Here is a 15,905-nt window from a genome sequence, read left to right on the forward strand (position 1 = left end):
TCCCCTCAATTCCCTTTATAGTTGGTTGGGGGTTTTTTTTGGGGGGGGGGGCAAATCAGACGTGAGAAAATGTTCCACCACTGGCTCTCCAGCATGTTTCAGTGTTTAGATTTAGTAAATATATGCCTACGTAAAGATAAAGATTCCCCTCGCACATATGTGCTAATCGTTCCCAAACTCTAGGGGGCGGTGCTCATCCCTGTTTCAAAGCTGAAGAGCCAGCGCTGTCCGAAGACGTCTCCGTGGTCATGTGGCCGGCATGATTCAATGCCGAAGGCGCACCGAACGCTGTTCCCTTCCCACCAAAGGAAGACGAGAGCTGCAAAAAACCTCAGTCATGTTAAATCACGTCGTTTTCTCTTTTCTTTTTTTTTTAAACCCCACTGTGACCTGAAATCCAACCCACAATAGCTAATTCCAGAGATACCTTTAGAAATTATTACCACCACTATCCCGCCCGTCGTATCCGGCCTCCTCCGCTCTTAAAAGTTCAGGGGGATCCACTGGGGGCCGTGATTCAAACGAACAATGAAATATGCCTGATTCTTTTAAAAACCGAGTTTGCCAGCCAAAAGGGGCCCCCTGAGAGAGAAGTCTGGTTTGAAATGGCAGCCGAGCTGGCCTTTGCGACGGCTGGACCCTTCCTTCTCCTGCGGTACTCCTGCACGGGGTGCTCCTCTCCCCGGGTTTTTAATCGTATTATCTTTCCGACTTCCTGGTGTCCATCTTACGTAAATCTTGCAAAAGGAATGGAGTGGGAGGGAGGGGGAATGAAAAAGCCCGTGAGTTAAAAACTCCTGATGCCTGTCTGCAAAAGGATATTTATCTCCTTCAGAAGACGCTGGAGCAAAGCAGTATGTTATGGAGGCCGCAGGGTGTATTAAACCAGACTTAAAGGTAAAGGTTCCCCTCGCAGAAATGCGCTAGTCATTCCTGACTCTAGGGGGCGGTGCTCATCTCCGTTTCAAAGCCGAAGAGCCAGCGCTGTCCGAAGACGTCTCCGTGGTCATGTGGCCGGCATGACTAAACGCCGAAGGTGCATAGAACGCTGTTATCTTCCCACCAAAGGTGGTTCCTATTTTTCCACTTGCAATTTTTACGTGCTTTCGAACTGCTAGGTTGGCAGAAGCTGGGACGAGTCACGGGAGCTCACTCCGTTACGCGGCGCTGGGGATTCGAACCGCCGAACTGCCGACCGTCTCAGCATCTTAGCCGCTGAGTCCCACAAAACATACTTTTATTTATTCATTCATTTAGGTATGTCCCGCCTTTATTATTTCCGCAAGTAAGTCAAGGCAGCGATCGGATCCAAGACACCTCCCTCCTCCTATTTTCCACACAACAACCCTGCCAGGTAGGTTAGACTGAGAAAGAGGGAGTGGCCCGAAGTCACCCAGTTGGCTTTCATGCCTAAGGCGGGACGAGAACTCACGGCCTCGTGGCGATTGGCCAAAGTCAACCAGCTGGTTTCCTACCCAAGGCGGGACTAGAACTTAACAGTCTCCTGGTGATTGGCCCAAAAACACTCAGATGAATACCGCAAACCGTCAGAAAGGTGGAGGTGTGGCCAGCGGCCAAAGAATGGTCATGTGATCACCACGGTCCAACAGGATCCAATCGTAAGTCCCCTTTTCCAGGTAGGTCCTAACTTTTAACAGTCGCTAACAACCTGTCGTAAGTCAAGGGCTTCCTGGATTAGATCTTAGGTGTATTTATACAAATGCAAAGTGTATTTGTAGCATCTGGGTATATGTAAGAAAGGGAAGGGGGGTTAGTAAATTCAATTTTATATTATTGTTGCAGCTTCTTTTTCATTTTTTCTTTATTTATTAAATTTGTTTGCTGCCCATCTGGCCCCAAGGAGCCTCTTGGTGGCTTGCAATCTTCCGATTTAGCTCAGAGGCTTTGGAAGGAGAGACGCCTCTCGACGTAAAACTGAACTCCCACAAAACGCAACATGGGTGCCAATTATTACTAATGAAATGCAAAGAATCTGGATGCACAGATGCTATGCATTTTTATTGCTGGCTGTTGCGTTCCTTTTCTTCGTGTGCATAACCGGTTTTCCTCCCTTTCTCTCCTTCCCTTTCTCTCTCTCTCCTTTCTCTCTTCTCTGTCACACTTTCTTCTCTTTTTCTCTCATTCCTTTTTCTCTCGTCCTCTCCCTCCCTCTTTTCTCTCTCATCTCTTCTCTTTCTCATGTTTCTCTCTTCTTTGCTCCCTCTGACACTTTCTCATCTTCTCTCTTTCTCTCCTTTTCTTTCTCTAACTTTCTGTCCTTCTTTTTCTCGTTCCTCTTTCCCTTGTCCTCTCTCTCCATCTTTCTCTCATTTTTCTCCTTTCCCTCTCTCTCCTTTCCCTCACTTTCACTTCTCTCTCTTTTTCTTTCTCTTTCTCTCCTTTCCTCTCTCTTTCTGTTTCTTTCTCTCCTTTTTCTCTTTCTCTCCTTTCCTCTCTCTTTCTGTTTCTTTCTCTCCTTTTCTTTCTCTTTCTCTCCTTTCCTCTCTCTTTCTGTTTCTTTCTCTCCTTTTCTTTCTCTCTCTTTCTCTCCGTTCTCTCTCCTCTTTCTCTTTCTTTACTCTCTCTTGGAGGGGGGGCGCTATTTCTACAAAAAAAAAGAAGCCGTTTTGGAGAATTTAAAACAACTCCTCAAGAAGCTGGACGGGATGTTCAGAAGACTCTTCCCGGCTCCCTCGGGGAAGAGAATAAAAGCAGAGGCCAAAAGCTCTTATTGAAGGAGTCCCCAGTAGGCTCCCTCATAAAGTGGGATTTGCAAACTACTTGGCTGTTTCCTATTTCTGTATTATTTATGATGAACCAGTGTTCACTTGAAATCACACGGCTGCCTCGCTTAGAAATTCAAAGTTGACATTTTGGATGTAAGAGCTGGAAAACAACATGGCCGCTTGGGACCTCCCCAACTAAATATGGTAGAATTTCACTTGATGTTCTCCAGTTCATCCTTCAACCCATCTTCCTGGTCTTTTAAAAGCATCTTCCTTCCTTCCTTCTTCCCCTTCCCTCCTTCCTCTTCCTTCTTTCCTTCCTTCCCTTTCCTTCCTTCCTTCCTTTCCCTTCTTTCCTTCCTTCCTTCCCCTTCCATCCTTCCTTCCCTTCCTTCCGTCCTTCCTTCCTTCCATTTCCTTCCTTCCTTCCCCTTCCATCCATCCATCCTTCCTTCCTTTCCCTTCCTTCCGTCCTTCCTTCCTTCCATTTCCTTCCTTCCTTCCCCTTCCATCCATCCTTCCTTCCCCTCCTTCCTTCCTTTCCCTTCCTTCCTTCCTTCCTTCCCCTTCAATCCTTCCCTCCTTCCTTCCTTCTTTCTCAACTAAAAACGAGAGAAGATTCAATATTTCAAGGCTCTCAGCTTTTCCCATATTTGCTCCTCCAGGCTAAAAATGTGCCATTCTCCGCATCCTGTCCTCAGTTTCTTTGGTCTTTGCAACTGCTGATTTATTTACAGGTTGATCCTTCAAGAGGCAGCAAAAGTGGCCACCTTGATGACTTGCGAGAGACCCAGTCTGCAGTTCCGCAACGGACAGGCGCTGGCGTCTCTCAACCTTTTATGAGCAGCTATATTAAAATGAGTTAAATGTAATACTTTGCTCCCCTGACTACTAAAAATATAAGAGGGCCAATCGAGTTAGCGGGGCATAAAAATAAGTTAAGCCCTAAACATCCCCTTGTCTTTTTTCCCTGTGTCATATACAACGAGCCAGATGGGCGGCAGAATAAAAGGAAATCTGGGGACAATTTAAAAGGAGAAATACAACTACAGTGATTGTCATGTGGTGCATTTCAGGAGGTCTGAAATACACACCTTACTCCAAGGAGGAGGGGAGGAGGAGGAACTCCGGTGCCTTTCGGGCTCTCTGAGCTTCGTTTTCTTGTGGGCATTTCATGACACAACTAGGTAACATCATCAGTGCTAGAAGGGAGTGGTTTTTGCAAGGAGGAGGAGGAGAAGAGGAGGAAGAGGAAAAAGAAGAAGAGGAGGAGGAGGAGGAGGAGAAGGAAGAGGAAGAAGAGGAAAAAGGAGGAAGAAGAGGAAGAAGGAGGAGGAAGAGAGGAAGGGGAAGAAGAGGAGGAGGAGGGGAGGAAGAGGAAAAAGAGGAGGTGGAAGAGAAGGAAGAGGAAGAAGAGGAGGTGGAGGAGGAGAAAGAGGAAGAAGAGGAAGAAGAGGAAGAAGGAAGAGATGAAGAGGAAGAAGAGGTGGAGAAGGAAGAGGAAGAAGGAGGAAGAGAGGAAAAGGAAGAAGAGGAGGAGGAGGAGAGGAAGAGGAAAAAGAGGAGGTGGAAGGAAGAGGAAGAAAAGGAGGTGGAGGAGAAGAAAGAGGAAGAAGAGGAAGAAGAAGAGGAAGACGGAAGAGACGAAGAGGAAGAAGAGGTGGAGAAGGAAGAGGAAGAAGGAGGAAGAGATGAAGAGGAAGAAGAGGTGGAGAAGGAAGAGGAAGAGAGGAAGAGGAAGAAGAGGAGGAGGAGGAGAGGAAGAGGAAGAAGAGGAAGAAGGAGGAGAAGAAGAGGAAGAAGGAGGAGAGGAAGAGGAAGAAGAGGAGGTGGATGATAAGGAAGAGGAAAGAGGAGGAAGAGGAGGAGGAGGAGGAGGAAGAAGAAAAAGAAGAAGAAGAAGAAGACGACGACAATGGAGGAGGAGGAGGAGGAGAAGCTTTCCCTAAGAAATGCAAATGCTTATAACGAAAAGAGGAGAGAGAACCTGTTGAAAAACAAGGAGAATAAAATAGAACCCTGCTAGGTTAGGAAAACAGCAATTTTTAAAAGAAAATAAATCAGTGCTTGCTGAGAAAATACCCAGAAAATCAAAGGAAGAAACAAAGAAAGGGGGGGGGGAAATCTCTCACGGGTCCAGCTCAGGAGGAAGGACTGCAAAATCACAGGGCCTTTCTACCTGGCGCACCGCCTGCAGCCGCATCGCGCAATTTGCACACGGGTCAGAGGAATGAATAGCGTCTTCTCGCCAAGCCTGGTTTATCCTTGAATGTGCCAGACCAGGAAGATGAAAGTCACAAATGTGTTACCTTGCGATGACACCGCAGAGCCAATGTTTTCAGCCAATCCCCCAGCGTTGAGCCAAGGGCCAGAGAAATCCTGCGCAATAAACACACAGAGCTGGGCCGGAAGATGTGGATTCTCCAACACTGGAGGCTTTTAAAGGACAGTTTGTCCTAAGTGGTGTAGGCTTTCTTGCCTAAGCAGGGGGTTGGACTAGAAGACCTCCAAGGTCCCTTCCAACTCTGTTATCCTTTTTTTCCCTTCCTTCTTCCTTCCTTCTTCCTTCCCTTCCCTTCCCTTCCCTTCCTTTCTATTACTGAAGGTTTTTAAAGAGATTGGATAACCATTTGTCTGAAGTGGTGTTGGGCTTCCTGCCTGAGCAGGGGGTTGGACTAGAAGACCTCCAAGGTCCCTTCCAACTCTGTTATCCTTTTCTTTCCTTCCTTCCTTCCTTCCTTCCTTCCTTCCTTCCTTCCTTCCTTCCTTCCTCCCTTCCCTTCCCTTCCCTTCCCTTCTCTCCCCTTCCTCTCTATTACTGAAGGTTTTTAAAGAGATTAGATAATCATTTGTCCCAAGTGGTGTAGGGTTTCTTGCGTAAGCAGGGGGTTGGACTAGAAGACCTCCAAGGTCTCTTCCAACTCTGTTATTCTTTTTCTTTCCTTCCTTCCTTCCTTCCTTCCTTCCTTCCTTCCTTCCTTCCTTCCTTCCTTCCTTCCTTCCTTCCTTCCTTCCTTCCTCCCTCCCTTCCCTTCCCTTCCCTTCCCTTCCCTTCCCTTCTCTCCCCTTCCTCTCTATTACTGAAGGTTTTTAAAGAGATTAGATAATCATTTGTCCCAAGTGGTGTAGGGTTTCTTGCGTAAGCAGGGGGTTGGACTAGAAGACCTCCAAGGTCTCTTCCAACTCTGTTATTCTTTTTCTTTCCTTCCTTCCTTCCTTCCTTCCTTCCTTCCTTCCTTCCTTCCTTCCTTCCTTTCTTCCCTTCCCTTCCCTTCCCTTCCTCTCTATTACTATTTCTTGCCTAAGCAGGGGGTTGGACTAGAAGACCTCCAAGGTCTCTTCCAACTCTGTTATTCTTTTTCATTCCTTCCTTCCTTCCTTCCTTCCTTCCTTCCTTCTTCCCTTCCCTTCTCTTCCCTTCCTCTCTATTACTATTTCTTGCCTAAGCAGGGGGTTGGACTAGAAGACCTCCAAGGTCCCTTCCAACTCTGTTATCCTTTTTTTTCCCTTCCTTCCTTCCTTCCTCCTTCCTTCCTTCCTTCCTTCCTTCCTTCCTTCCCTCTCTATTACTAAAGGTTTTTAAAGCGATTGGATAACCATTTGTCTGCAGTGGTGTTGGGCTTCCTGCCTGAGCAGGGGGTTGGACTAGAAGACCTCCAAGTTCCCTTCCAACTCTGTTATTCTGTTTCTGTTTCCGCACGCCAAACCCATAAAAGGAGTTTCTTAAATTTCTACATCTGAACCTCAACCCCCTTTGGACATTTTAACCAGAATTCTCATTCTAAAAATTTCCCTCCCAATTGGTTATGTGCGCACAGAGATTATTGGGGTTTCTTGTCTTACGGAAATTCTCAATCTTGGTTGTCCCAAAGGTGCTTTTTTCCCCCAAGAGGAAACTGCACTTTCCTTTCTTTTTCTTCTTTCATCCAAGAAGCTTCTTCAGTTCTGGCAGAATGGTGGAGGATGGGAGGATTTGTATCCCTTACAGTCATCTGGTCGTTGGTGCTCCCTCTGAGAGTCACCGAGGCCCCTTGGAGATTCACCTGTGCCCTCGGGGTCCCCTGAAGAGCGCAGAGGGGTGGGGGGCCCAGTCAGCATTGTCCTGTACGGACGCCTCAATGGGAGGCACGCTGGCACCCCAAAAATGCAGCTCACCTTTTTGAAAAGACGGCACAGGTTATGCTTAAAAAAGGAACGGACGAAGCCAATCCCGAGGAGAGTTTGTTAAGAGGAACAGCCATAAAAGGCTGCAGACGTAGCCTGCGTGACGCTCTTCGGGGATGGGAAGGGGTTTAAGGGCAGGTCTAATGGGCCGAGAGTGCAGCTTTCCCAGCGTGGGATCAGGGACGGAGAACAAGGGGCTGGCCGTCGAAACAGCAACGGCGAGCTTTCACGCGCCACCCGAAATAAACCCAGGCCCGCCGGAGTGCAAGCTATTTTACTCCGTGGCGTCTAATGAAAGTCTTAAATCTCGGGCCAGATGCCCACAGCTAAACCAGGAAAGCTCAGCAGATGCTCCCGATCTGCCTGGCACCGAGCCGGAAGACGTTTGAAACGCTGGGCAGGAAATTTGCTCGGAGGGCTCCCCAGGAAGAGGCTGTGTGTGTGTGTGTGTGTGTGTGTGTGTGTGTTTTCCCCCCTCTCTCCATTCCCCCTCCTCCCCAAGACTGCTGAACTGGCACGAAGTTCTGCTTCTTTTATCTTTGTAACTTTCGTGTTAAATACGTTAAGGTTTTTTAATCTAAGTGGGGCTCCAGGATTTATGATCTGGGCGTGTTTTTTTCTGGCTACGCTGCCCCCCCAAAAATGATGAAGTTCTTTTCGCCTGAGCAGGGGGTTGGACTAGAAGACCTCCAAGGTCTCTTCCAATTCTGTTATTCTTTTTTTTTCCTTCCTTCCTTCCTTCTTCCCTTCCCTTCCTCTCTATTACTATTTCTTGCCTAAGCAGGGGGTTGGACTAGAAGACCTCCAAGGTCCCTTCCAACTCTGTTATCCTTTTTTCCCCTTCCTTCCTTCCTTCCTTCCTTCCTTCCTTCCTTCCCTTCCTCTCTATTACTGAAGGTTTTTAAAGAGATTGGATAACCATTTGTCTGAAGTGGTGTTGGGCTTCCTGCCTGAGCAGGGGGTTGGACTAGAAGACCTCCGAGGACCCTTCCAACTCTGTTATTCTGTTTCTGTTTCCGCACGCCAAACCCATAAAAGGAGTTTCTTAATTTTCTACGTCCGAACCTCAACCTCAACCCCTTTGGACATTTTAACCAGAATTCTCATTCCAAAATGGGTTGGAGAAAGAAGGGAAGAAGGAAACAAGGCAAGGCAAAAAGCTCCATCTTCTGTCCGGGAGACATCCCTGCACGCCGGAGAGCGATATTTCTTTCTTTTTTTTCCGATGCACCTGCTGCTTTTTCTGTTCTCCCCCCCCCCCCCCGGCTGCATTTATTTCCAAAAGGCAGGAAATCCGTGGCTTTAAAGAAATGATTTTCTGCTCAGAGAATAGCTGGGCCACCTGACAAGTTTTCTGCATAGGCAAGGAAGAATTAATCTAAAACTGAAGTGCAACAGGCTCAGCTTGACTTTGAAAAGGCTAGATTAAGCAAAAAAAAAAATTGGGGTGGGGAGGGGAGGGAGGAAGAGGGGAGGGGGGGGATACACTTAAGGCAGCAAAAAATTAACATTTCCCCACAATGCGAAGTTTTGTCAGGCAGCCACTCCGGTTGACACATGTTCATATCTGTCAGCATTTACATGATAAGTCCCAATTTTCAGCCATTGTTGAAGAAACCAAAGAAAATTTGGAAGGCAAACTTTTCGGGCCCAGATGCCGGAATAAATTATGCACATTCGTCATGTACGTTTCGCAGAGGCAAAAAGAAGCTTTTTCTTCTCTTTCCTTTCTTTCTTTTGGGAGTTTTGCTACTTACGACAGTTTTTGAGTATTTTGCTAGGCGCAGCTAAACAAAATTTCTTGCTGGGGAAACTTATTGAGGTAGCTTGTCCTTTGCGAGAGAGGATGTGAGGATACTTGGGAGGGAGGGAGGGAGGGATGAAGGATAAATGGGTGGATGAAAGATGGATGGACGCATGGATGTAGAAATGGAGAATGGATGGATTGGTGGAGGGATGGCTGGATAGAGGACAATGGATGGAAGGTGATGGATGGATGGATGAAGAATGTATGTATGTAGAAATAGAGAATGGATTGATAGAAAGTTGACTGAATAAATGATGATGGATGGGGAGGGAGGGATGATGGTAAATAGAAGATGATGGAGGGATGAAGGATGGAGGGACAGCTGGATGTAGAAATGGAGGATGGAGCGATTGATGGAGGGATGGCTGGATGAAAGACGATGAATGGAAGATGATGGATGGATGAAGGATGGATGTATATAGAAATGGAGAATGGATTGATAGAAAGTTGGCTGAATGGTTGATGAGGGATGGATGAGGGAGGGAGGGATGATGATGGATGGATGGATGAAGTATGGATAGCTGGATGTAGAAATGGAGAATGGATGGCTTTGGTGGAGGGTTGGCTGGATGGAGGACAATGGATGGAAGATGATGGGTGGATGGATGGATGGATGGATGGATGGATGGATAGATAAAGAATGTATGTATGTAGAAATAGAGAATGGATTGATAGAAAGTTGGCTGAATGATGATGGATGGATGGATGAGGAGGGAGGGAGGGATAATAGTAAATAGAAGATGATGGAGGGATGAAGGATGGAGGGATAGCGGGATGTTGAAATGGAGGATGGAGGGATTGATGGAGGGATGGCTGGATGATGAATGGATAGATGCTGAGTCCCGCAGTTAAGCACAAAATGACCACTTAAATGATTCACTTAATGACCTAAAGGAAAGTGAGCCCCTTTGGTTTTTCACATTGTTTTTCCCCTTAGTGACCCCTGGGCATAGTGATGGAAGTGCCACTCCCAAGTTATGGTCGCTAAGTGAGGACTGCCTGTAAAAGGCATCCTATGTTGTCCCCAGCGCAGGCTAATTTTGATATCGCCACCTGAGAGTTAATAGTAATTAATCTAATTGTAATAAGGGGCTATTAGCTCTGGCGAGCCAGGCGTTGAAGCAGGGAGAGAATGACGGCATCTGCTACTTGAGACTCGAGCCGCCGTATCCTCGGCCTGGAATCGGAAGGGACTCGCGGCAGACGGGGAAGAGGCAAAGCGTTTTCCTCCCCAACGGTGCCAAAATAGCTCAGTGCCCCATCATTACGCTGCTGGCTGGCTTTCCACACAACGCCTGCCAGACAGGAGAACGCCCAGGCACGTCTCTAAACAGAGCCTAAATAAAGAACGAGAGAGAGAGAGACAGAGAGAGAGAGAGAGGGAGGGAGGGAAAGAGAGAGAGAGAAAGAGAAAGGGTGGAGGAGAGGGGGGAGGGAGGGGCCATCAGTCCCTTCCCATAGGAATTCTTATGCACTCTAGAAAGGTGGAAGGAAGGAAGAAGGGAGGGCAGGAGGAAGAAAACATGAAATAAGGAGGGAAGAGGGAAGGATATAGAAATGGGTAGTTAGGTAGGTAGGTAAGAAGGAGGGGAGGGAGGGAGGGAGGGAGGAAGGAAGAGATGAATGATGGAATGCATGAAAGAGGGAGGGAGGAAGGGAGGGAGGGAGGATGTGAGGGAGGGAGGAAGGAAGGACAGGGAGAGAGGGAGTATGAGGAAGGAAGGAATTGAGAGAGAGATGAATGATGGAATGCATGAAAGAGGGAGGGAGGTAGGAAGGAAGGAAAGGAGAGAGGATGTGAGGGAGGGAGGAAGGAAGGAATGAATTAAGAGAGAGATGAATGATGGAATGCATGAAAGAGGGAGGAAGGAAGGAAAGGAGGGTGTGAGAGAGGGAGGAAGGAAAGACAGGGAGAGGGGAATATGAAGGTGGAAGGAAGGACAGAATTGGGAGAGACGAATGATGGAATGCATGAAAGAGGAGGGAGGAATTGAGAGAGGGATGAAGGAAGGAAAACATGAAAGAGGGAGGTCCCACACTTGCAGAGCAAAAGATAAATAAACCAGAGAGAGCCAGAAATGGGACATCGATCATCAATCTTCATCTGGGGTTGCTGTGATATTCCAAACAGAGGAAACGAAGAAGCCCAGGAAATAAGCATCTCCTTCTATGTTAACGAAGACAGCTGTCCATCAATCAACCAGCCCAGGTGAGACCGACTCTTCCACTGCCTGATGACAAGACGGGCACCTGTCAGCCTCACCAGGTAGAATAGACAAGAACCGCCAGGCAAACTAATTCTGCTTTCTTCGTTAAAGCTGCGCTACCAGAATTTCCATCAGCCCATTGACCCAGGACGATCCAGACCTCAGAACTGGCCAGGTTCGTCCTCCATTGTTGTTAGTTGCGAAGTCGTGTCAGACCCATCGCAACCCCATGGACCATGTTCCTCCAGGCCTTCTGTCCTCTACCATCCCCCGGTGTTCATAGAAGCTCATGCCAACTGCTTTGGTGACTCCATCCAGCCATCTCCTTCTCTGCCGTCCCCTTCTTCTTCTTTTGCCCTCCATCCTTCCCAGCATGAGGCTCTTCTCCAAGGAGTCCTTCTTCCTTCTCATCAGGTGGCCAAAGTCTTTGAGTTTCCTCTTCAGGATCTGGCCTTCTAAAGAGCAGCCAGGCTGGATCTCCTCTAGGACTGACCGGTTGGATGGCCTTGTAGTCCAAGGGACTCAATGCAGGAGTCTTCTTCTCCAGCACCAGAGTTCAAAGGCCTCCGTTCTTTGGCGCCCAGCCGTCCTTGTGGTCCAACCTTCACAGCCATCCATTGCAACTGGGGAAACCGTACCCTTGACTGTATGCACTTGTGTTGGAGTTTTGGCAGTATTAACAATACAAACGGCCGAAGAGAGGCCTCAATTACCCTCCACGCTACACCACAAACCAGAATTCTAAGCTGTATCAGAATTCAGACCTTCATATCAGAGAGACCGAAGATGAATTGGCTCTTCTGGAAAACAGGCAACGGGCGAACGGGGCGGCCCAACACGAAGGCCACCCTCAGCAGACAGGGCTGTGGTGAAACACAACTAACACAAGCCTTGGACGGGCCAGGAGAAGGAGATGGCGGCTTCTCGGAAGGAAGCCGTTCCAGGAAAGAAATGAATATGCTTAATTAAACCCTCTCCTTGTCTAATTGCTCCAAGGCTCGGCATCAGATGGATCAGCAACACCCAGCTGTCCCCCTGACAGATTTTGCTGCCGATCTCGCTGGGTGTGTAAAAACAGACTCAAACAAAGGCAGGAGGGGCCACTTGGGATGCTCAAGTTACACGCCTCGAGATCACAGGGGTCTTCCTCCCCCCCCCAACCCCCCAAAATTCACAGTATAATGCTGCCAAGGAAGCTGTGCACCATCTGTCCTTGTCTTCCTCCTTATTGGGGGGGGGGGGAGAGGAAGGAAGGAAGGAAGGAAGGAAGGAAGGAAGGAAGGAAGGAAGGAAGGAAGGAGAGATAGGAGGAGGAAGGGAGTTGTGGAGAATGAGGGACGGAGGATGGAAGGAAAGAAGGAGAGAGGGAGGGAAGGAGGGAGGAGAGATGGAAAGTAAGACGGAGGGTGGAAGGAATGAGAGTGGGAGGGAGGGAGGGAGGGAGGGAGGGGAGGAAGTAGGAAGGAGAGATAGAGAGGGCGAGAGAAAGGAAGGGAGAAAGAGGGAGGAGGGAGGAAAGAAGGGAGGAACAAGAGATAGAGGGAGGGTGAAAGGAAGGAGAGTGGGAGGGAAGGAAGGAAGGAAGGAAGGAAGGAAGGAAGGAAGGAGAGATAGAGGGAGGGAGGGAGGGACTGAGGGAGAGGTGGAGAATGGGGGAGGGAGGATGAAGGAAAGAAGGAGAGAGGGAGGGAAGGAGGGAGGAGAGATGGAGAGTAAGAGGGAGGTTGGAAGGAAGGAGAGTGGGAGGGAGATGGGGAGTAAGAGGGAGGTTGGAAGGAAGGAGAGTGGGAGGGAGGGGAGGGAGTAGGAAGGAGAGATAGAGAGGGAGGGAGAAAGGAAGGGAGAGATAGAGGGAGGAGAGGTAGAGGGAGGAGGGAGGAAAGAAGGGAGGAACGAGAGATAAAGGGAGGGTGGAAGGAAGGAGAGTGGGAGGGAGGGAGGAGAGGAAGTAGGAAGGAGAGATGGAGAGGGATGGAGAAAGGAAGGGAGAGATAGAGGTAGGAGAGATACAGGGAGGAGGGAGGAAAGAAGGGAGGAACAAGAGATAAGGGAGGGAGAAAGGAGGATAGAGGGAGGGAGGGAGGAAGGAGGAAGGAGAGATAGAGGAAGGAAGGAAGGAAGGAGAGTAGAGAGAGGGAGGAAGGAGGAAGGAGAAGAAGGAAAAGCTCTGAAGGTAAAATCCTCTCCCAATTTATCAGCCTTTTCTCCGAATTCGGCAGAGCCAAGAGGCCGACCTTCCCCATAAAGATGCTACTGGCTTCCATGAACCAGGGAGATCTTCTGACCGACAGGAGAGCCAGCACTGCAATCAAATCGGGGCGGCATTCCAAAGTAATTAATTTGACCTGGATTACAAGCAACATTAGGAAGGGAGCCTGCTCTAAAAGCCATTCACCACTTTTGCCCAGAAAATACGAGCGGGACGATTATCTTTCAAACCCACAGCTCCATCGTTATAAATGAGCCGGCCGATAGGCGCCAAAAACATGGCTTATTCTGAATTGGTGGGTTTAATTTGAGATCTCCTCAAGCTTCCTCTACCCCCGGGGACGCACGGAGAATCAAAGAACAATAGCCATTTGTGTTCAAGTTACCATGCGGTAAGAAGCATCCTAGGGACGCGGTGGCTCAGGGGCTAAGACGCTGAGCTTGTCGATCACAAAGGCTGGCAGTTCGCGGTTCGAATCCCTAGCGCCGCGTAACGGAGTGAGCTCCCGTTCCTCGTCCCAGCTTCTGCCAACCTAGCAGTTCGAAAGCTTGTAAAAATGCAAGTAGAAAAATAGGAACCACCTTTGGTGGGAAGGAAACAGTGTTCCATGCTCCTTCGGCGTTGAGTCATGCTGGCCACATGACCACGGAGACGTCTTCGGACAGCGCTGGCTCTTCTGCTTTGAAACGGAGATAAACATTGCCCCCTAGAGCCGGGAACGAGTAGCGCCTATGTGTGAGAGGGGAACCTTCTGAAGATAAAGCCAAAACAGAGCCCCTCTCAGAGTTAATAAAAACCAAGCCACGGCAATGGGATGACCATTCAAATCTGACCATCGACGACTCAGGCTGGTTTTCGGGGGCATCCAGAAACCTACGTGGAATTGCTCCTTCCCAGAGAGAAAAAGAAGAAGAGGAGGGAGGAAGAGAAAGAAAGAGAATGAGAGAAGGTAGGAAGGAGAAGAAAAAGGGTAGGAGTAGGGGAGAAGTAAGGGAAGGAAGAAGGGGAAGGAGAGGAGGAAGGAAGGAAGTAGAGAAGGAAGGGAGGGAGAAAAGAAAGAGAAAATAAGGTGAGATGTGGAGGAGAGGTAGGGGAAGAAGAAAGAGGTAAGGAGAGGTGGGTGGGAGGGAGAGAAAGAGAAGGAGAGGAGGGAAGAAGAGAGAAAGAGAGAAGGAGAGAAGGTAGGAAGGAGAAGACAGAGGGTAGGAGTAGGGAGAAGTAAAGGAAAGGAAGAAGGGAAGGAGAGGAGGAAGGAAGGAAGGAAGTAGAGAAGGAAGGGAGGGAGAAAAGAAAAGAAAGAGAAAATAAGGTGAGATGTGGAGGAGAGGTAGGGGAAGAAGAAAGAGGTAAGGAGAGGTGGGTGGGAGGGAGAGAAAGAGAAGGAGAGGAGGGAGGAAGAGAGAAAGAGAGAAGGAGAGAGGGTAGGAAGAAGAAGATAGAGGGTAAAGAGTAGGGAGAAGTAAGGGAAGGAAGAAGGGGAAGGAGAGGAGGAAGGAAGGAAGTAGAGAAGGAAGGGAGGGAGAGGAGAAAGAAAGAGAAAATAAGGTGAGATGTGGAGGAGAGGTAGGGGAAGAAGAAAGAGGTAAGGAGAGGTGGGTGGGAGGGAGAGAAAGAGAAGGAAGGAGGGAGGAAGAGAGAAAGAGAGAAGGAGAGAGGGTAGGAAGGAGAAGAAGGAGGGTAGGAGGGAGAGAGGTAAGGGAAGGAAGAAGGGATGGAGAGGAGGAAGGAGTAGAGAAAGGAAGGGAGGGAGAAAAGAAAGAAAGGAAAACAAGGTGGTGTCATAGCAGGTCGAAGGATGGTAAAACAAAGATCATTACCTTATTACCTTTCCAATGGAATACTAATAATTAAAGAATGGCAAAGAAAAAGAATAATTATGTGAATGTATATCTATAATCTGTATGTAAGAGAATAAATGACAGTAAAAATATAAAGCATAATATAGGTAAATAATATCTGGTCATAAGTAGCTAAGTATAAATAAATATAGAATAGTACATAAAAATGGATAACGAATAAGGAGATTATAGCAAGACAGAAATGTATAGAAGGGAAAATACTAACTGCAAAGAAACGATTCGGAACTGCGGTATGATCTACGATGGAACTTATTGTTCCTATGTTGTTTTTAAGTTATGTGTTTGTTTTCTGTTGATGTGCTTATGTGTTTAAAATAAAAATTTATTAAAAATGAAAAAAAAAGAGGGAATGCTCCCTTCCCCCGCCCCCGGGTGAAGTTCTCCTGAAAGACACACACACACACACACCCCAAAGGAGCAGCGGAGAACATGCTACGAAGCTCCTAACACGTCTCTGGAAGAAGTAGAGCACATCCTTGCAAGTTCATCTAGCTATAATCACTTATGATTGCACACAGTGGACACCAGGTAATAAAAGGAATATGTGCGCGCTTCCCACCCGGAGAGCCGAAAGGGGGTAGCAGCAATAACCAGGAATTAATTAAGACGGTGCTGTTTACTTGCTGGTATAAACGGGGCTTCGTTGCCATCACAATGGAGCTCCGGTAGCGGGGTTGCTGAAAACTACATCTTCCCCCTCCGGAGTCGTAAGCCGCGGAATATCACTAAATCTACGGAATATCACGGTCCACTCTGCCGTTTCTACATCCGAGATGTAATGTCCTTTTAGGACATGATGTCCTCCCAGATGAAGTCCAAACGACGGAGGAAACGCAAAACCACAGACCAGTGATGGCAAACCTTTTCGTCTTTGCGTGCCGAAAGTGTGCGCCCGTGTGCAACAGCGCCCGTGCGTGTGCCCACACCTGTTAG

At 48.1% G+C, this 15,905-nt stretch overlaps 2 protein-coding genes across 2 annotated transcripts in view; both read right to left on the reverse strand.

The window, feature by feature from the left end:
- LOC148042656 (uncharacterized) overlaps positions 1-4,929 on the reverse strand; it is a 54,868-nt gene extending 49,939 nt beyond the window's left edge. Inside the window, exon 1 of the mRNA XM_087729214.1 lies at positions 4,906-4,929. Coding sequence (XP_087585340.1) covers positions 4,906-4,929 — 24 coding nt within the window. The remainder of the gene's footprint in view (positions 1-4,905) is intronic.
- MAD1L1 (mitotic arrest deficient 1 like 1) overlaps positions 1-15,905 on the reverse strand; it is a 428,801-nt gene that overhangs the window by 363,332 nt on the left and 49,564 nt on the right. The window lies entirely within an intron of this gene.

Source organism: Thamnophis sirtalis, unplaced genomic scaffold, assembly GCF_051295495.1.
Source record: "Thamnophis sirtalis isolate CommonGarterSnake01/CBP01778 unplaced genomic scaffold, rThaSir2_p1.2 scaffold_14, whole genome shotgun sequence".
NCBI classification, from domain to species: Eukaryota; Metazoa; Chordata; class Lepidosauria; order Squamata; family Natricidae; genus Thamnophis; species Thamnophis sirtalis.